The following is a 21212-nucleotide window of genomic DNA, read 5'->3' as shown; positions in this document are numbered from 1 at the left end:
AGTTCAGTTAAGTTTGATGGCTGCCGAGAAAAGACAGCCTGCTTCTAATCAACCGATAGATTTTCGATGATATTCAAGTCAGGGGACTGTGACGGCCATTCAAGAACATTGTACTTCTCCCTCTGCATGAATGCCTTTGTAGATTTCGAACTGTGTTTTGGGTCATTGTCTTGTTGGAATATCCAACCCCTTCAACTTTGTGACTGATGCTTAAACATTATCCTGAACAATTTGTTGATATTGGCTTGAATTCATCCGACCCTTGACTTTAACAAGGGCCCCAGCCCCTGAACTAGCCACACAGCCCCACAGCATGATGGAACCTCCACCAAATTTGACAGTAGGAATGTGATGTTCTTCTTCCGCCATGCAAAGCGCTTTTTGTTCTGACCAAATAACTCAATATTTGTCTCATCTGTCCAAAACACTTTGTTCCAAAATGAATCTAGCTTGTCTAAATGAGCATTTGTATTCAACAAGCAAGTCTGTTTGTGGCGTGAGTGCAGAAAGGGCTTCTTTCTCATCACCCTGCCATACAGATGTTCTTTGTGCAAATTGCGCTGAATTGTAGGACGATGTACAGATACACCATCTGCAGCAAGATGTTCTTGCAGGTCTTTGGAGGTGATGTGAGGATTGTCTGTAACCATTCTCACAATCCTGCACATATGCTGCTACTGTATTTTCTTGGCCTGCCAGACCTGCTGGGTTTAACAGCAACTGTGCCTGTGGCCTTCCATTTCCTGATTACATCCCTTACAGTTGAAACTGACAGTTTAAACCTCTGAGGTAGCTTTTTGTTGCTTTCCCCTAAACCGTGAGACTGAACAATCTTTGTTTTCAGATCTTTTGAGAGTTGCTGTGAGGATCCCATGCTGTCACTCTTCAGAGGAGAGTCAAAGGGAAGCACAACTTGCAATTGACCACCTTAAATACCTTTATATCTCATGATGGGACACACCTCTATATGAAGTTCAAGGCTTAACAAGCTAATCCAACCAATTTGGTGTTGCAAGTAATCAGTATTGAGCAGTGACAGGCATTCAGATCAGCACAATTACAAGGGTACCCAAATTTTTGCACAGCCAGTTTTTCACATTTGATTTAATTTCATACAACTAAATACTGCTTCACTAAAAATCTTTGTTCGGAAAACACCCCAGTACTCAGATGCTCCCAGGAAATGAAAGACATACCACTGTTATATTTTTTGTTGAAAGTAGAGTAAATTATTATGCAGGCTGAGAGGGGTTCCCAAGCTTTTTCATATGACTGTATTATAATATAATTGTATGTATATTTCTGGTAATAAATAAAAAAAAAGATTAATAATACAGATACAATAGAAATCCTAAAACACTAAACAGAAAACAATAAACACTCATGACACAGTCCATTTTCACAGATGCAGATAATGGTGGTGTAGTTAATTAACAACATCCCCTATGAACAGCCACCTGAAAGTGATGTTAAGTTTTTTTCTTACCATGACGCTGATGTAAGTGAAGATTGTAGAAGTTGGGACAAAGACATTTTCCAACCCAGACAAAAATCACACAAACAAGCAGCTACAGGATCAGAATAGTAATCCTGAAACTGCTGGGATTTGTAGTCCATTTATGTAGTGCTACTACAATATCATCTCTGGATTTCAGCAATACGCCACAAAACTTCTAAAATAATTTCCATTTAATTTTTGAAGACAATCTCACGAATAGGCAAATCTGCAAATTGTAAACTCGTGAATTGCACAGACTGACCTGTGGTATATATTCTGTATTTATAAATATATAATGAAGGATATAAAGGATAATGGAACCCACTAATAGAGGCAGACCTGGTGGGGGTATTATATGGAGCTGCTGTGTGAGGTGTAATAAGAGGGATCAGAAAAAGAAATATGAAAAAAAAAAAAACATTTCCTGAATGGGACACTAAGGAGCTGCCCAAGAGTCGTTCTGGACCTTTAACCAAATGGGCTGCAGGAACTGGAGTAGGTCACAACCTGGACAGGAAGTTGAAGGCTGCTGGAGGAGGTCACTGAGCCTGTGACCAGTAATTAAAGTCTCTCTGAAACAGAACTCAGATCTTTAAGTGGCTTAGTGCTTCACTTTTTTAGTAATTCTGTCCTCTTGAACCTCCCTGAAAACATTCCCACCCCTTACAACAAACCTGTTTGTTTTCTGAATTTTGGAGTCTAAGTCCTATTCTGTTTATGGGGCCTGCTCAAGAGTGGTCAGGTAGTAATGCTAACTGATGTATTCAACTGTTTATGCACAAACCTCCTTGATTTGTACACTGTGTTTTTAAGACACGTTTAAACATTTCCTTTTTAATTTCTTGTCTGCATGAACTCATTCCTCCATTGAACTAATCTTGACTGTAAAGATTCAGACTGGTTACTGACTGAAGGTGTCTTATTTTTGATTTTAGTTAACAAGATTGGTGATGGCGGAAGTAACAGTGGTGGTATTGTTGGTGATCACCAACAACACCAAAATCCAGGTAAGTAAAGAAAACCAAATATAAAATAATTCTTCGTAATAATTAAAAAAATGTATATTTATTTTTTACAACTTGCTTGCTTTATTTATTTATTTATTTATTTATTTATTTATTTATTTATTTATTTATTTATGCTTTAACCTATAAAACTTTAAAAGAAATGTAATGTAAATGCCATCAAGTCTAAGCTGATTGCATTTGAACTATGAATATGAGTTTGAGCTCCATATTGTTCAGTCTAACACTTCATTTGTCAGGATCTGTCTTAACTTACAGATGGTAACTTCACAAATAGCTCAATCATCTTCACGTTGCTTATCTGTGCATCAGACATTGTCTTTTTCATTTTGAGAAACAAACTCTTGTTCAGCATGATACACATTCATATAAGTTGTCTATGGAGGAATAGAATGATGGTATTCAAATGCCAAAATGGCTGTGATGTTATTTTTAATCATTATAAGGCCTTATTAATATTCCCCATGCCATTGATTTGCATTAACACACAGTTGTAGTTTTATTCACAGCATGTCACATAGCACTAAATGAGATAAAATGAGTTGGAGAGCAGACATGTTAGTCTGTTGAGGTTCAGCTATCAGAGGGTTCACTAGCTTGATAAAGACAAGGCACAATTGGACTCGAATGGGACCTTCAGGGGATACAGAAAACTTGTCAGTGTCCAGGAGTGCTATGATTAATATTTAGACAAATACTTAAAGCTATTGTTACATTTTGACTTACCTTTTTTCAAAATATTGACTCATTTACCCATCTGTCACTCATTTCTGTAACATTTTTTGCAATTCACACATAAGGGGACGCTAACCGGAGTAATTAAAAGTCTTCCCAGTGTTTTTCATAATTCTACATCTTTTGGACAAAATGAAAGGAGAACCCCAGCATTTTTGCCATAAAGTTCTGCAATTGAACTTTGTAGCCTTTGCTCTTTCTTTCAATCTTCCTGTCCATTTTCCCACATTTTTCTTTTCAAATTTTCATAACATGTTTCAGCACTCCTTTTTGTTTCCCTTAAATGTGATTTTCTTATATCTAAACTAGGGGGCTTCGTCCCCTGCTCGCTTCGCTCGCCAACCTCCGTGTTTGGTTTTCCGGGCACACTTTTTAAGATTTTTTTTTCTTTGAATTGTTGCTATTTCATTAGTTTCACTTTTATTTCAGAACTTCTGTAAAAACAATATTTGGAATCTTTCGAGTCCAAATATGCTGAATCTTTTAAATGAGGTCAGTGAGACATGTGTTTAATGACTTTGTCAGGTTAGAGATAATGAAAACTAGAATTCAAAAGACCTCAAAAAAACGTAGGCGCGAAACACATGCAGAGCAAGATACAGAATATGAAAGCAGAAAAAAAAAACGAAAGTGTCAAAAAAAAAGTAAATATCACATTAGCGCAAAAAAAGAGAAATTATTACTCGGAGAAATAACTAAAAGGCAAATAGAGATCGAATATATGGACACAGGTGATATGTCAGAAGTATGTAAATATTGTAAGACTTTGAAGTTTAAGTCAGAGAATTTCAAAAACGTGTTTTACCTCACATGCATTTATTGGTTAAGTTGCAAAAAAAATTATTAACTGATGATGATAAAGTTCGCTTTGTCTGTGCTGAAATTCCAAACAGAGAAACCTATCCTGAATTGTCTCTAACCTGCTCTGCATGTGTTTGGCCCTTTTGCTTTGTAACCTCTTTATGACGTTTTACTTTGTTTTCTACTGTCTTTTAGTTCTGACCTCGCTTTATCCTGCTTTTTTTTCAATGACACCTGGTCCATGGTAATTATTTTCCCTTTTTCGAGTATTAATTTCCGTTTGTTTGCGCTACTGCGATCTTGACTTTCTTTTTTTATACTTTCTAATTTTCCTACTTTCATATTCTTTAACTTTCTCCACATTTGAATCGTGCATACATTTTTTTTTGAGCCCTTCGGATTGCACTGCTTTCATAATCTGCTTTGCATGTGTATAGCTCCAACGTTTGTGAACGTCTTTATGAAGTTCTACTTTGTCTTTCAATTCTGAGCCCGAATGGACATGCTTTGTCTCAATTCCACTTGTTACTGGCTGATAATTACTTGCTTTATTTTCTGAATTTGCACATAGATTATTTTTTCATTTATAACGTATTGTCCTTATACGCTTTATATGCGCTGAGACCCTGGATCTGTATGTGCTCAAATCCTTCACAAGACTGAATGTTTTGCTGCCCCGTTGTCTTACTTGATAGATTTAAGCAGGGCGTGTCTTGAAAGATTCTCAGGTTCTACGTCATTGCAAGATGGTCCTGGGTAAAAAATGTCTCATGTTTACGGTCCACGTCTCTTTGGTCTCGCGGGTCTTTTAAATGTCTTCCCAGAAGATCATGTATCGTAGCCTTGCTTTTGCTTTCCAGGATTTTTTTTTATAATAGAGAGATTATCTTTCTTTTCCTAGAAGGCACCTCTCTGTTTCCAAGTACTTTGTCCCTCCAGGGAGGCTTTAACAGTCACATAACCTTTCTTTGGCAAAAACTCTGCAGTCCAGTGCTTCTTTGAATACAAGTTTATTGGAAATAAAAAGGTAAAACTAAACAAAGACGTTGCAAGGCACTAAAATCACATGTTTTAGGAGTAAAAACTATGCAACCACAAATGAATGATTTATTTCAAATTACTAATAATTAAATCTGAACATTACAAATAAATACACTATATGGACAAAGGTTTTGGGATGCCTGACCATTACACCAACAGGGACTGTAATGACATTGCATTCAAATCCGTAGACTTTAATATGTTGTCAGTTCCCCCTTTGCAGCTATAACAGCTTCCACTGTTTTTGGAAGGCTTTCCAAAAGGTTTGTGTTTCTGTGGGACTTTGTGCCCATTCATTCTGTAGAGCATTTCTGAAGTCTGGCTTGCAATCTCCCTTCAGGTTCATCCCAAAGATGTTTGATGGGGTTCAGGTCAGGGTTGTGTGCGGTCCAGTCAAGTTCTTCCATGCCAGACTCATCCAGCCATGTCTTTATGGACCTTGCTTTGTGCACTGGGGCACAGTCATGCTGAACCAAAAAAGGTCTTCCCCAAACTGTTTCCACAAAGTTGGAAGCATAGCATAGCAAAATGTCTTGGTGTGCTGGAGCATTAAGATTGCCTTTTACTGGAAGTCAGGGGCCTAGCCCAAACCCTGAAAAACTGCCCCCCACCATTAACCCTCCTCCACCAAAATTCACAGTTGGCACAATGCAGTCAGTAAGGTAACGTTCTCCTGGCATCCGCCAAACCCAGACTCACCCATCTGACTGTCAAACAGAGAATTGTGATTTATTACTCTGTAGAACATGTTTCTACTGCTCCACAGTCCAATGGTGATGTACATTGGCATTGAATTTGGTGATGTGAAGCTTTGATGCAGCTGCTTGTCCATGGAAACCTATTCCATGAAGCTCCCGCCATACAGCTAGTGCCAGTGATAGTTTGGAACTTTTCAGATATGGAATCAGTAGAGCATTGGCAACTTTTATGCACCATGCACCTTAGCAGTCTTTTCTTAGTTGTTCTGCTTCATGGCTGAGTTGCTGTTATTCCTAAACGCTTCCACTTTCCAATAATACCACTTACAGTTGATCATGAAATATCCAGCAGGGATGAAATTTCACAAACTATCTTATTGCAAAGGTGACATCCTATCATAATACCACGCTTCAAGTTGATGAGCTCTTCAGAATGACCCATTTTGTTTTGCAAATGTTTGTATATGGAGACTGTATGGCTAGGTGGTTGACTTTATACAGTCATGGCAATGGGTCTGTTTGAAACACTTGAATTCAGTAATTAAAAGGTGTGTCCCAATACTTTTTCCATTTAGAATATGATTAAACAAACTTTTAAACTCTCAAAATAATTACTTTCCTCAACAACCTATGTGTAACATGGTACTGTGTAACATGGTAGAATTCACACTAAAACATGGCATATGGACAAAAGTGGAAATGTGTGTACGCACAAAAAAGTCCAGGTGCATAAATCTGCACGTACGTCAACTTCCACGTTCTTCCGCTCCATAAATCCTGGTCAGCATGAAAAGTAATGCACGTGCACGTGCCTGATGCCAGTCCCCAACTCCTCCCAGAATTACGCCTCTTTGAATATGCAAATTAATATAAATAGCCCTTAAGTTCAGCATTCTGTGAAATGACAATGGTAAAAGCACAGTGGAAAACAGAAGACTGGAGGCAAGGAAAAACTTACTATTTGTTTGTTTAAACAGTGGTATAAACAACCAAAAGAAGTTGATTTAGTGACAGAGAGAAACTTGAAAGCTCAAGTTCACAAAGTCGCACAGTGCCCAAAATAAAAAGGAAGTTGTCAGATATCAGAGTTGCCGTAGCCCATCGTCCGAGTGTCATATGGAAGCTTATTAGAGTACAGAGAAAAGAAAAAAATAGGGACACAGTGGGGAAAAAAAACCTTGAAATGTCAACTTTAATCTTGAAATTTCCACTTTAATCACGTAGCTTATTTTGTCATTAAAGTAGAACGTCATTAACTTCATCTTAAAATCGTTTAATTTACTAGTTTCTCAAATCCCATCGTAACTAAAGTAGCACATTACATGCTTTGTTTTGCTTTGTGTTCATCTATGTGCTCTGTGTGTGAATCACTACGTGCTTCTTAAACGGGCTTTCTCTTCCTCCAACAGGACACAGAATACATTACATTCATGATTTCACAGCTTGTTGAACATTTTAAATACTAAGATGTAAACTTGATATGATTTTCATAATGATAGAAATTAAAGCATGTATTAAACATGGGGACACGGTGGTGCAGTATTAGCAATGAGCTGGCGCCCCTTCCACAAATTGTTCCAGCCTCCCACAAGAACTTGCTGTGCCATTCGTGACCTTTGATGAAACAATTTACTGCAGTACAGTAATTTAGACAGTATTGCAGCAGTATTCTGAATTTTGGAGAAACAGATTAGTTCAAAAGGATGCAGTGGGATGGGATTAATGGCATAATGGCCTTTAAAGAAAGAAGAGCTGTGACCGGGTAGAGAACATGGAGATTTTTTCATTACAGTATTTCAGATATAAATGAACATTTTCATTTTGATTTCTTCCCCCCGTTCTCTCCACTTATTTCTGCTCCAGGTTACGTGGTTGTGTCCAGCAATTTATCTAAACTCATCAGCCCTGTAAATTGACAGTCTGTGCACTGACTTTTGATATTAGGTGACAAGTCTGCAAAACCCGAACATAAGACTCAGGCTACATTGTTTAATCCTGAATGTGCAGTATGCTGCCTATTTATTTATTTTTGTATATTACCTTGAATAACAGAAAATTACTTTTGAGAATGTTAGTTTATATATTTATTAATTAAGTGATTGATTTATTTAATAATTTATTTTCTATCTTTTTTGCCTTCAGCCCTTAGAGTTTAAAAGAAATAAAAGTTGAACCTGACTAAGCTTAAGATCGATTTCAGCTTCTCGACACCATACATTCCAGAATATATTGTATCATATATGAAGCTGTGGCTGAAAACAAGAAACATTAAAACACAAGCCCGTCATCACCATGTTGATTGTCTTCAATTCTTCCAACATCCTGATTTTCATTTCCACTAAGAAGCCCCCTTTCAGCTCTTTATGTATTAACCATTTCTCACATTTATTAGTACAGTACAGTGTGATACCTAAGGATTAATGGTGCTGTTTAGACAGTCTGTGAGGATGGACCATGCCTTTAATTTTTAAACATGACTCCTTCTGATAAAATACTAAAGCCCTCTCTTCACCAATAAGAAACAATTGTTGACAGTGCAAATTATAACATGGTGGATACGTATACAGACATACTAATCCATGATGTTTGGCTTTCAAAGGGTTATCAAGATGAATAAAGCACCAAGTCAGAGTCAGGCTGAATCAGACCCTCCTGTAAATATGGAAAAGCTGCGAGAGTTCAGACATGATAGGAACAGAATTTAAACAAATATTTAATGGTATTGGATACTGACTCATTCATCCATCTGTCAATCTTGTTTGTAACACTTCTACACTTTAGATCCAAGGGCACATTAACCTCAATACCTAAAAATGTTATGCAGAGTTTTTCATAATTTCACCTGTTTTGGACAAAACTGAAAATCCCTGCATTCCACGCATTCTTAATTTCTGCCAATGAGTGTTATAGTGTTTGATCTTTCTTTCCACTTTTCCACATCTCCTTTTTTACATTTCCTTCATGTGTTTCAGCTCTATTGTTCTTTCACTTATGACTCATTTTCTTTTAGCTAAAGTGTCTCCTATTGCCCTTTGTAGTAATTCTGAAGATCTCTTGGCGTTCAGGGATGATGTGTCTAAACATTTTGAGAAACATTTTAACACAATATATTCTAACCTGTTGTCTCAGTGCACTGGTTCATGGATTCTTCCATTAATTTTTTGTAACATTGTCAGAGTTTAAACTTGAGGGAAGTTAACTTCAGAACTCAAAAAATTTTTTCAGTGATTTCCATAATTATACTACTCCCAGATAAAGTGAGGACATGAACGTACAAGTCCATTTTGTTCAGGAAAAAGTTCCTCTACTGTTTCAATTTCCAGATTTTCAATGGGATTTCATCTTCTTCAATGAGCACAATGTTAGACGTAGTGTGACACTGATGAGCTGATTTGAAATTGATCAAATATTGTTTCCTCCAGCAAGTCAGTCAATAAGTTTCTGCCTATGTTTTATGTTATATATATATATAAATCATTGACGTGCTTAGTTGGAGCTCATATACAGTACATAACTCACGGTGTCCTTCCAGAACTTTTGCCGCACTTCACATTCACCTCTGTGGTGAAACACAGGAATCTCACAGCTCCATCTGAGATGACGGCAGCAGCTTCATCTTGATGCAGGATTTATTTGTGTTCCCTTTTTATATAACAAATTTATGTAAAGTAGGCATCTTACTGTCCGTTTGTCTGTCCCTTTTTTTTCTCAAAGCAGAGCTCTCTTTTTCATCCGCGTTCCATTGAGCCAAACCCGCTCAATGCCTCTCACGTTTAACTTTGTCTCTTTTTTTGCCACGCTCTCGTGCTCTCCACAACCTTAGTACCAGTGTTCTCTTTTCTTTTTTTTTCCCTTTCTTACACACTTGTTCAACACTCTCCCACACCTCGCTCTGTCTCCACATGCTCTTCCTCTCAAATCCCTAAGAAAAACAAAAATCATTGGAGTACAAAGGGCGCACTATACCTTGATTGGTAGTAAATAGCACCGATCACATCTCTGTTCCTGCTTTCCCCAAAGCAAAGAAAAGAAAAAAAAAGTTGTGTCACTGAGGCTTACTTCTAAGTTTATTATTATACCCAACTAGGAGGGCACTACACTCTCTCCCCAACAAAAAATCGTTGTGTCCTTATAATGAAGGGAAATACATTAGTCACATTGGATAACACTGGAAACCAAATATACTATAAGCAACATTATGGAAAATTTCACAAGTTAAACAAAATGAAAACTATTTTGCAGTTAGCCCTACTGGATGATGAAACTGTCATCTGTATTTTGGTGTACCTATACAAATATACTGTGCAGAACAATATCACACTGGACACTTAGTACCTGTATTTGGCTCTCCAAGGAAATCATATTCTGAACAGTTTGGAACTTTCCTGACTCTCTCAGACCTTCTGTATGTTCCAACCTCTACATTAGCAATTTGTCCTGCCCCTTCATTTCCCACAGAAGAATCAAAGATCTCTGGGGCACTATTTTGAACTCCTTGGGAAAATTCCAGATACCTTACTGTATCTCCACAATCATCATAGAATTCCACAGCAGGACTTCTTGTGTTGAACCTCCCAGACTCCTCATCCATGGCTTGCTCTCTAGCATTCCCTACATGCTCTGGTCCAACAGGGTCTAAACCCATACAGGAAGGTTCCGGGAGATCATGACCACTAGCACACACTAGCAGTGTGTGGTCCCCATCAGGGTGGTCCATAGAAGTCCAATTAGTGAGTAACATTTCATCTACAATGGCAGGCTGTGCACACAGAAGCTCATGAAGCACATCAGGGTTTGGATTTCCTTCACATCAGTTCATCACAGGCCAAACAGCACATTGCGCTTTTAATTTTTTTAAATAATGCTTGATTGGGAATGTCACTTATGAATTACCCAATAGAGTAATCTCTGTCTAAATCAGTAAACAAAGTGACACAACGAGTGTTATTTATGTGGTCTCACAATTTAGTGACACTGAGATTCATGCAGCACAAGAACTAGTAATAAAAGTACAGTTTGTCACAGTGTCTCAGCTTGTCACTCCATTGTCACACATGGCATCGCCAGTCACTACTCTTCACTTCAACACACTGACAGTGGGGTGTTCACTATCAGCTGTTCAGTCCATTATGATGTGATGTCACTGTTCCTCCTGCAGAACAAAGTTACACAGCACATGAAGAGTCTGGCAGTGCTGGGTGGCTACTGGATTGGACTGAAGAAAAATGAGTCAGGCTGGCACTGGGTGGATGGGACCCTGTTGGACTCACAGAGGTGGTCTTCTTGTTGTCAGCCTTTTTATCAGCCTGTTGTATCATCTCTCAGGTGTTTCATGCTCACTCTTTTCTGTCTTCACAGATTCCCTTTGAACATCAGTAACTCCATGTGCCATGTTAACAGGTGACGGTCTCAAACCTTCCCAGTGTGCCATGACAAACAAATGGATCTGTGAGAACCATAGAGGTGGGAGTGACAAAGGACAAGAGTAGATGTGCTGTAGAGCACCCCTACTGTCTGACTGTCCCCATCAGTGGTCACATTTACACTTTGCCTATCAGAGGGGAACATTTTTTGTAAAATGGGTGATTTTTTTTTTCTTTTTCTCTTAGGCAAAAAAAAGAAAACATGTAAATATTAAATTTAAAGGACAGTAAAGGATATAGGTATTTGCTGTCGTGCAAAAGAATCACTGCTTTGAAGTCTGAATTGCTTAAACATACAAACAATACAGAATTGTGATAACAGAACTGCTCCTTCCTTGAAAATGTTTATATTTACCTTACTTGGAAGTTAACATTTCTGGGGATATTACTTTCTAATCAGCATATGTGTACAGTCGTGGTCAAAAGTTTTGAGAATGACACAAGTATTGGTTCTCACAAATTTTGCTGCTTCAGTGTTTTCAGATCTTTTTGTCAGATGTTTCTATGGTACACTGAAGTAGAATTACAAGCATTTCATAAGTTTCAAAGGCTTTTATTGACAATTACATCAAGTTTATGCACAGCGTCAATATTTGCATAAACTTGATTGGCCCTTCTTTCTTTTTCAAGATCTCTGCAATTCGCCCTGGCATGCTGTCAATCAACTTCTGGGCCAAATCCTGACTGACGACAGCCCATCCTTGCATAATCAATGCTTGGAATTTATCAGAAATTGTGGGTTTTTGTCTGTCCACCCACCTCTTGACAACTGACCACAAGTTCTTTTTTTTTTTTAAACATTTGGCCATGACTGTACTCATTGATAGTTGGTAACAATACTTTTTGTTAACCTGTGTTTACACGCCTTGAGCATGGGAAAGGCGTTATATAAATAAAATGTATTATTATTATTTGTTAAGCCCAGGTAATTTGGATGTGCCATTGTTTAATCCATCGTCATGTTGATCCAGGCAGGGACTGAAGGAGATTTAAACTTCTGGACAGGAGATGGCAGGGTTTTTTTTGGGTTTTTTTAGGGGACAGTCCACTGAGAACCTTGCCAAGACCTCTCGCACAGAGCACAGGGGCTCGCAGGTAGACGAGGGTATGTGGCTGGCAAGGGAGGAAGAGACTGTTCCACCATACAGACGCCGGTTGTGAGTCCAATGAGAGAGAGAAGACTCACGAGAGGACCTAGTGAAGCTGGTAGACATGAAGTGAGGTGTGCCTAGGTTAACCCAGGGAGCACCGCGTGGAAAAAAAGAGAACTCTCACTCTACGAGGAAGAGGTGCTGACAGAAATTTGACAATTTGGCACAACATCTGTTGGGAAACAAGCATCTGGTGAACAGAATGCATCTGTGGACAGTTGGACGATTAATTGTTTTTAGTAACACAGCGTGCAAACTGGACTCTGCACCACTAAAGGTTGTATCCTTCACTTTATGTTTTTAACGGACTTTTAGAGTGTGGATTGTGTGTTTTTCTTTTTTTTAAAAAAGGGTTTTCATTTCTGATATTGTTAGATTCTTATGTTCTTTTATCTTTTTGGTGTACTTTATATTGTCTTGTGTACTGTTGTTTTCCTGAAATTGCTGCCGTGTCTTTCATTGTGTTCTTACTCACCGCCCAATTTGAAGAAACCTGTGCGCTATCTTTTGTAAATCTCAAGAGTTTCCAGTCTCTTAATAAAAACTGGGTGGCGGACTCTGATATTTTAATGGTGTCTAAGTTCTATTACCAGCAAGTGTGACAAGGCACCTGTCACACTTGTCTGATGTGAGAAACTTTAGTTTACCAGTCCTGAAGGAACTTAAATGAATCAACAAGCCTGACAATGTTTAGGGGGTCTAAATAACTTGACAACATCATTTGAGATTAACTTTTTAGACAAGTTTACTGTACTGTATATCAAGTGCTTGTTTGTCAGTTTAATGGAGGCTTCTGGAAGGAGTTTGCTTGAACCAGTCCATCACTAAAGTTTCTATGTGATTTGCTTTTTTAAAGACTTTTCTTTTTTGAACATTTATTTTTTAAGGTGTGTGTGTCTTCCTGGAGGATATTAAAATACTCATTAGCTGATTGTGACTCTTGGCTGAGTATTGGCATATTTTAACTTTGAATCTTTTTAAAAGTGTGGCTCAGTGGTTAATTCTGTTTCCTCACAGTGCCATTAGCCTCAGTTCAGATCACATCCTTACCAACTCACTGTTTCTTGTTAAGTTTTTTCCTGCTTACTTTGGCTTCCCTGCCACATCCCATAATCATCTGTGTTAAGTGAATTGGTCAATCTGAACTGGCCCAGCTTGACTGAACACAAGTGTGTGAGTGACTGTTCATCACAGTGGACTGGTGCCTTGCCATGCTGAGCTCCGGCTTGCTTTACTCTTCAACTGGTTTAAGTGATTCAGTATACAGGTTAGTAAATGTTCTTGTGTTTTAAACACATAAAATACAAATCAAAAGCAGAACCGAAAGCAGCTCCCGCCTTTCAGACAAACCTCTATGTTCCTGTCTCTATTTTTAATTTCACTTTTAGATGACTGTCTCATTGGTAGACCCTGGAGCTGACCGCAGTACTTTATTATTCACTTCACAAACCTAAAATGTCTGCCATTCATTTGTTCAATTAATCTGATCCTGTTCTCAAAGCACCAGGGCTGAGTCCTTTAGAGTTGGCACTCCATTTATAACTTAGTAGTCATGTGTGACATTTCTGTGTGCACATGTCTCAGTCCGGCCCACCTCAATTTGTCTCGCATTGTTTGTTTCTGGAGTTTTAAAATTTTATAGACTCTGAAAAATCACATTCCTTCACAAACTGTAAATCAAGAACAAAATTACATTTCGGCTATGTTTAGGATTTTACTAAAAGAATTCATTTCTAAAAAAAAAATTTCTGTCAAAATGATCATCTTTGATTCTTTATCTTGGGCGTCACATGATGTAGAAATGAACATCTGACTGGTGTGATGATTAACATCTGAACTGACAAGCAACCTAAGGTGAGGGGCAGCTGTCAAATTTATTTAAGAGATTTTACAATTTTGAAGGATATACAAGAGGAAAGGCAGATAGTGTGGTGTAGTGGTTAAGGCCTTGGACTTCAAATCCTGAGGTTGTGAGTTCAAATCCTGCTACTGGCATTGTGTGACCCTGAGCAAGTCACTTGACCTGCCTGTGCTCCAATTGGAGTACGAAACGAAATGTAACCAATTGTATCATACATACACGTTGTAAGGTGCTATGGATAAAGGTGACACCCGAATAAGTAAATGTAAGAAAAATGCAATGTGGACTAATGGATAGCGTAAAGCTGTTTTTAGATGTAAAAGAGAAACATGATACTAATTGCGTAACAAATTCATCAAATGTTTAAAAGGCTGACGCTGTGTCATTACAAAAGAAACTGTAATGGAGTGCTGATGTGCCTCAGGGTTCAGCATCCGTATGTAATTAGAATTGGTGCCATGCTACGCTTTCAGCTTTTGCATTCATGGACTGAACATATCAACTGTGAGAGCAGAGAGAAACACAGACACATATTTATAAAAGTGAATCCCCTGCCTGATTTTTGTTCTTTATACAGTTTGCATGGTCTTCTTGTGTTCCAGATACTCCAGTTTTTTGGTTTTTTTTTGCTATATCGAATGTGACAGTAATTGGTGTCTTTAAACACGGCCACATTGTGTATTTCTGTCTGTGTGTCCTGCCCAGGGATGCCTGTGGTGGGTTCCTGTCCCACAACAATTTAGGATTGGATTAGGTGGGTTTAAGAATGAGTTTGTAGAAAAGTCCTTAGAAAAATCCCACTCTAATGCTTTGGCTTTGCCACAAATGTTGACAACCATTTAATTAGCAGAAATTAGTTTATTATTATAGTTTTTCCCATTTTTACCACATTCCATGCCTTTTCACTAAGATTTTATCTTCTGGTCCTAAAGGCATTTTTTGATCATCACTCAGTTTATTCCTTATTTCAAGGAAAACGTCAAGAAAGGGGAAGTCAAACAACACAAGTGGGAATTAATATCTCAGCACAAGTCTGAGGCATCTACAGCTTTTAATTACAATAACTCAACCAACCTACTCAGCTGTTAGCCCCCTTAGGCACAACATACAATTCATAAGAAATATAACAAACTAAATCAACATAAGAAGAAGAGAAAAAATAATAAAATAATTGTGATGGACAGCATATATGGGTGGGATCCAGCCCAGGATGGGGAAAGGTTCCTTACCTGTACAAGGAGGCCAGCATTTCAGAAACAAGAAAAAGAAGGCAGGGTCATCCTATCTTGACCAGGACGAGACACCAAGATGGAAGTGGGTATGCAGGCATCCCTACTGGGACAGGTTCAAGTTCCTTACTTGTCCAGGATTCCAATATAAGGGTAGAGCCTGGGGAGTTAACCTGCTCATACCATTTGCTCCCCCAATACACTACACACAGCATCCATGGGATAGGACTCCCACATGGACACCTGCAGGGAATGCTGGGACATATATTCCTATGGGGCAGCCCTAGTGGGTTCTGTGGAGGCCACCAAGGGGAGCAGCCACGATTAGTAGTCCCTACTTTGTAGAGCTTCCATTTGACTCAGAAGTGCTTTCAACAGGTTATGCCCTAGCACTGGAAGTATTCCTGGGTCCAGGATAAAAGAAGATGAATCAGGTGTGGAGGATGGACAAAGCTCACCTGAGAGATGTAGTTGAGAAGAAAGAGAAAGAGAATTAGAATTGTGTTTATGCCACCGTTGAAGCCTTTTTGAAAGGTATTTGTGAAAATAAACCTTTTTATTATACTGGGACTTGCTGTTTGTGGTGCTGCAATGCCCACTAGTGGTCACATAATTAATAAACAAATGATAACTAAAGAAAAACAAAATTAAAAAAATGAAAGAAATCAAAAACATAGTTTGTAACAAAAATAATCCATCCATCCATCTTCCAAACCTGCTTAATCAGAGCAGGACTGCAGGGAAGTTGGAGCCTATCCCAGTAAGCTTTGTTCACAAGAAAGGCTAAACTGTCTGTGGCATTAGATTAGTAACATCACACACACACACACACACACACAAAACAAAAACAGAAAAGACAGACAGTAGGAGAAGAAAACAGAGCCAAACACTAGCAAAAGCAGAAAAGTATGTGGGACAGGGTTTTTCAATTACAAATTCAGATTTTCAAACCAAGAAATTTTGCTGGGTCAGACATTTTCAAAGGCCAGTAAGCTGCAGGTAATAACAAATTTTAAACCAACACAAATGCATGTATTGAAAAACAAGTAGTGTTTATTCATTGTTTCCCTTCTAAATTTGGTCCCATCTGACGCCAGCACATCAAAAAGTGCATAAAAAACAATACAAAAGCTGTAACTGACTAGAATCTGACATAGTACTTTGATCCACTTTTGAAATAAAAAAATAAACATTTTGCTCACGTCTGACCCAGGCATATCTCATCGTGCATAGAAACAAAACAGTGCACAGTATTAGCAATAACATTTGTTTCTCTTTTGAAAATAATTAATATTTTGGTCATACAGTAATCCCTCACTATATCGCGCTTCGCCTTTCGCGGCTTCACTCCATCGCGGATTTTATATGTAAGCATATTTAAATATATATCGCGGATTTTTTGCTGGTTCGCGGATTTCTGCGGACAATGGGTCTTTTAATTTCTGGTACATGCTTCCTCAGTTGGTTTGCCCAGTTGATTTCATACAAGGGACGCTATTGGCAGATGGCTGAGAAGCTGAGGGATTACTGTATATGACCCAGACACATCACAAAGTGCATTTAACAGAATTTAAAAAAGAACTATCAATGCTATCAAAGCTATCAGTGCACAAACCCTTACCAAGTGATAGCAGTAACTAACACACATGAATACAATGTCTACTGCACACTGAGGGACCACAGGTTCATTTTAAATCACCACACATGCGATTAGCAGTTTATAAATAAAAAGGTATTGTTACGCATACAGTATATATCGTTTGGATCAAGTTTGAGGTACTCTTAAGGTACATAGAGGCAGAGAGTCCTAGCACTACATGTTTTGTTTATTTGGTGAAAAAACATAACGTTTAAAATTTAAAATTAGTAAATGATCAAGTATAATAATAATTCTTTATTTTTATATAGCGCTATACTCACTACTCAGAACACTCTGCACACTCCTCACAGGGAGGGCCGGGGATTTGAACCCCTGGTTTACTTATTGGGAAGCAGTGGCACTACCATTACGCCACCCACACTGGGCTCTCAAATATTGTGCTTGATAGTTTAAAATTACAAACACAAAATTTCCAAAATCGGACAATAGCATTATCAAGATAATAACGAGTTCTACATTCTACAAAAAAAGTTATGTAGTCTCGCAAAGCATTCACTGCTTAATTTGAGTGTCAATGGCTGATCATCATCCTTGTAACATCCGTGAATTAACATGTCTCACAAGATTGAATCTTGTGAGTGGAAGGCCAACCAATCGTATGAAGAGAAGTGCAGAGACCGTGCTTGTCAGGAACAAGGCTGTCATTGGAGGAAAATCTAAGTTTGCACTCACTTGATTAAACTGGAATATAACTAAGCATGCAATTGATTATAAAATCATTTAATATGTAGTTGATGCAGGCACATACCATCATAAAATAAATAAATAAATCACTGTATCATAGACTACTACCACCACTTCTAGATACACAACAACGTGCTGCATTATGGGTTCAATGTTGCTAGACTACGCAGAGTGTTACATTCAGGGTCTGTACTACTCTAGGAGTTTATGTATGGATTTCTGAAGTCTTGCAAAAAGTGTTTTTCTTGCTTTTTTCTCTTTGTGTGTGACAGGAGGAGGTTGCTTCTGGGCTGCATGTGGCCCATGGGCCGCCATTTGAATATGCTGGATGTAGGGTATCAAACACAAAATTGATTAGCTAAAGGCTATACTGTTAGGCTTGTTAATATTGTATTCCAGTTTTGATCCCATATCTACCTTTTGACACCTGGTCTTAAAAACATTTTTGATCATCCCTCATTTTATTCTTTATCCAAACATTTTTTAATTCAGAGAATGTAAAATGGGGAATTGAAAAACACAAATGGGAGTTAATTCAGTTGTTTTGTGGAGGCTATTGTGATCTTGTTGTCTCTCCTAATCTTAGACTAGGAATGTTTGCCTATGACGTACACTGCAGACTGCTAATGTTAGATCTCTTCTGGCAGGAAATGAAAAGGATGCAAAGTTCACCCACTGAATGTCATTTGTTTAGAAAACTTAAACAAACCTAAACGAATGTCCCTTGATGAGTCTGCAAGGACTTACATCATTTGCCAATCCCTATGAGTGTATAGCAAGTTCCCCAAGTCACTAATTTAGTCTGTGGAGCTGAGAGATACCACATTACTGAAAATGCTAGAGACAAACAGCAACTGAAATAAGGATGAACAATACAGGGGAAAATGATATAAAAGGTAGAAAGATCTACAAAAAAGCAAAATTCTTTAAACAAGTAAACAGATATTGCAAAGAAAGTCATCAGGGCGGTGTCAACTTTTAAAGCTGATCTCGATCCCCTTGTCACTTTTGATGACCACTATAACATATAACTACTATAATGATGTCTACAGAAGTCAGAAAGCATTTGATAAGGTGCCACATGAGAGGTTGGGCAAACTAAAAGAAGTGGGAGTTCAGGGTGATGTTTGTAGATGGGTGCAGAATTGGCTCAGACACAGGGAGCAGAGGGTGATGGCGCAAGGAACCGCATCAGAATTTGTTGATGTTAAGAGTGGTGTTCCACAAGGGTCAGTGTTAGGGCCACTGCTATTTTTAATATATATAAATGATTTCGATAGGAATATAAGTAACAAGCTGGTTAAGTTTGCAGATGATACCAAGATAGGTGGATTAGCAGATAATTTGGAATCAATTATATCATTACAGAAGGACTTGAACAGCAAACAGGCTTGGGCAGCAGGGCCGCTGCTGGCCAAATGGGTGCCCTAAGCAGAAATTTACTTTTTGTGCCCCCTCCCCCAAATATTAGTTAGGCAACCATAACAGAGGTGAGGGCGCGCGCGTCATCACGTGTGCTTAGCCTACTCTGCGTTCACCGTAAAATGCAATATGTACGTTTATATTTTTGTTTATTTGTATATGTATATTATTAATATTAATTTATTATTATAATATATAAAAACGATTTTTTTGAGCAGCTGGGATGGTGCCCCCCTGGGAGTTGGTGCCCTACGCAGACTGCGTACTCTGCGTATAGGGAGCGGCGGTACTGTTGGGCAGATTTGTGGCAGATGAAATTTAATGTCAGTAAATGTAAAGTATTACACATTGGAAGTAAACTTGTTAGGTTTGAATACACAATGGTTGGTTGGAAAATCGAGAGTACAACTTATGAGAAGAATTTAGGAGTCATAATAGATATCCTGACAGTGTTCAGAAGCCATTAAGAAGGCTAACAGAATGTCAGGTTATATAGCGCCTTGATATTTGCAGTACACATCACAGGAGGTTCTGCTCAAGCTTTATAACACACTGGCGAGGCCTCATCTGGAGTATTGGGTGCAGTTTTGGTCTCCAAGCTACAAAAAGGACATAGCAGCGCTAGAAAGGGTCCAGAAAAGAGCAACTAGGGTGATTCAGGGCTAAAGGGGATGGGTTATGAGGAAAGATTAAAAGAGCTGAGCCTTTAGAGTTTAAGAAAAAGAAGATTAAGAGGTGACACGACTGAAGTGTTTAAAATTATGAAGGGAATTAGTCCAGTGGATAGCGACTGTTATTTTAAAATGAGTTCTTCAAGAACATGGCGACACAATCGGAAACTTGTTAAGGGTAAATTTCGCACAAACATTTGGAAGTTTTTCTTTACACAGAGAACAATAGACACTTGGAATGAGCTACCAAGTAGTGTGGTTCGACAAGAGGACTTCAGGAACTTTTAAAACTCGACTTCAGCATACACTGATGACGCAATGGAACTGCCAAAAATTAAATAAAGGAAGTCAAATAAATGGGAAAATATCTAGAATGCCTCTTATGAGCTGTGGATTCACCCTCTGTGCTGATTGTCTTATAATGATTTCTGGACTAATGTGGGTCACATTTACTGAATGATCCATAAGCCGAGAAGTTTTGATCAATGAATCACATTTGTTGAGATCATTATTCTAGCATACAATCCTGCTTATTAAATAATGTAGTTACTGTTTAAAAAATAGTGACTTAATATAAACAATTAAACAGGAAGCCAGCTCAGTACTTGTTGTCAAAAGCAGAAGTAACACAGAAGAAAAATTATAAGAGGTCAGAATGTATGTGTGCTCAGAAGCTGAAGTCATGACAGAAGAGCCCACTTATGGAAATGTTCAGTTTTGGGAGCTGGAGGGCCACTCTTCATTGGAGCAACAAGGCGAAAAGAACTTGAGACAAAAACCAGAACTCATAGGGTATGTGGATTCAGGAGCTTATGCCTTTGAAGAAGACCATACGTATGGAAATGTCCAATATTGGGACCAGGAGGTCCACTCATCACTGGAGCAACAAGACAAAAAGAAGAAGAAGAGGAAGAAGAAGAAAAGAGAAACATCAGAGCTCAAAGGGTCTGTGGATTCAGAAGCTAAAACCAATAAAGATGGACACACACATGAGGTTCTTCAAATAAAGGACCTGGAGGTCCACTCATCACCAGGGCAACAAGACAAGAACATGACGGCAACAGTCCCTGACACTGAGGCCATAGGTGAGTGTTAATGCAGGTCATTAGTCTTCAAGTCACAGAGTGCCATAATTCTGAATGTTTTCAGAAATACAAAACATCTAAAAGCTTTAACAAATTTTTATAATTATGCTTAAGTTCAGATTTTTGGCATAAATATATGCTATTTATAAACTTTGGAAAGTATTAAAACTTTCATTAGAAATATATATTAATTTAAAAATATGTTTAGGGCTAGGTGCACATTAAAAC

General features: G+C 38.2%; 1 protein-coding gene and 1 long non-coding RNA gene across 2 annotated transcripts in view; one reads left to right on the top strand and one right to left on the bottom strand.

The window, feature by feature from the left end:
* Positions 1-21212, bottom strand: part of LOC127527783 (uncharacterized) — a 497464-nt gene that overhangs the window by 370474 nt on the left and 105778 nt on the right. The gene's annotated exons all lie outside the window — the stretch shown is intronic.
* The window catches only part of LOC114652584 (T-cell surface glycoprotein YE1/48-like), a 41347-nt gene continuing 40685 nt past the window's right edge, over positions 20551-21212 (top strand). Inside the window, exon 1 of the mRNA XM_051927597.1 lies at positions 20551-20984. Coding sequence (XP_051783557.1) covers positions 20555-20984 — 430 coding nt within the window. The 5' untranslated portion in view covers positions 20551-20554. The remainder of the gene's footprint in view (positions 20985-21212) is intronic.

The sequence above is a fragment of the Erpetoichthys calabaricus genome, chromosome 5, assembly GCF_900747795.2.
Source record: "Erpetoichthys calabaricus chromosome 5, fErpCal1.3, whole genome shotgun sequence".
NCBI lineage: Eukaryota > Metazoa > Chordata > Cladistia > Polypteriformes > Polypteridae > Erpetoichthys > Erpetoichthys calabaricus.
Note: the sequence above shows the minus strand (reverse complement) of the source record. Positions and strands in the feature narration are given on the sequence as shown.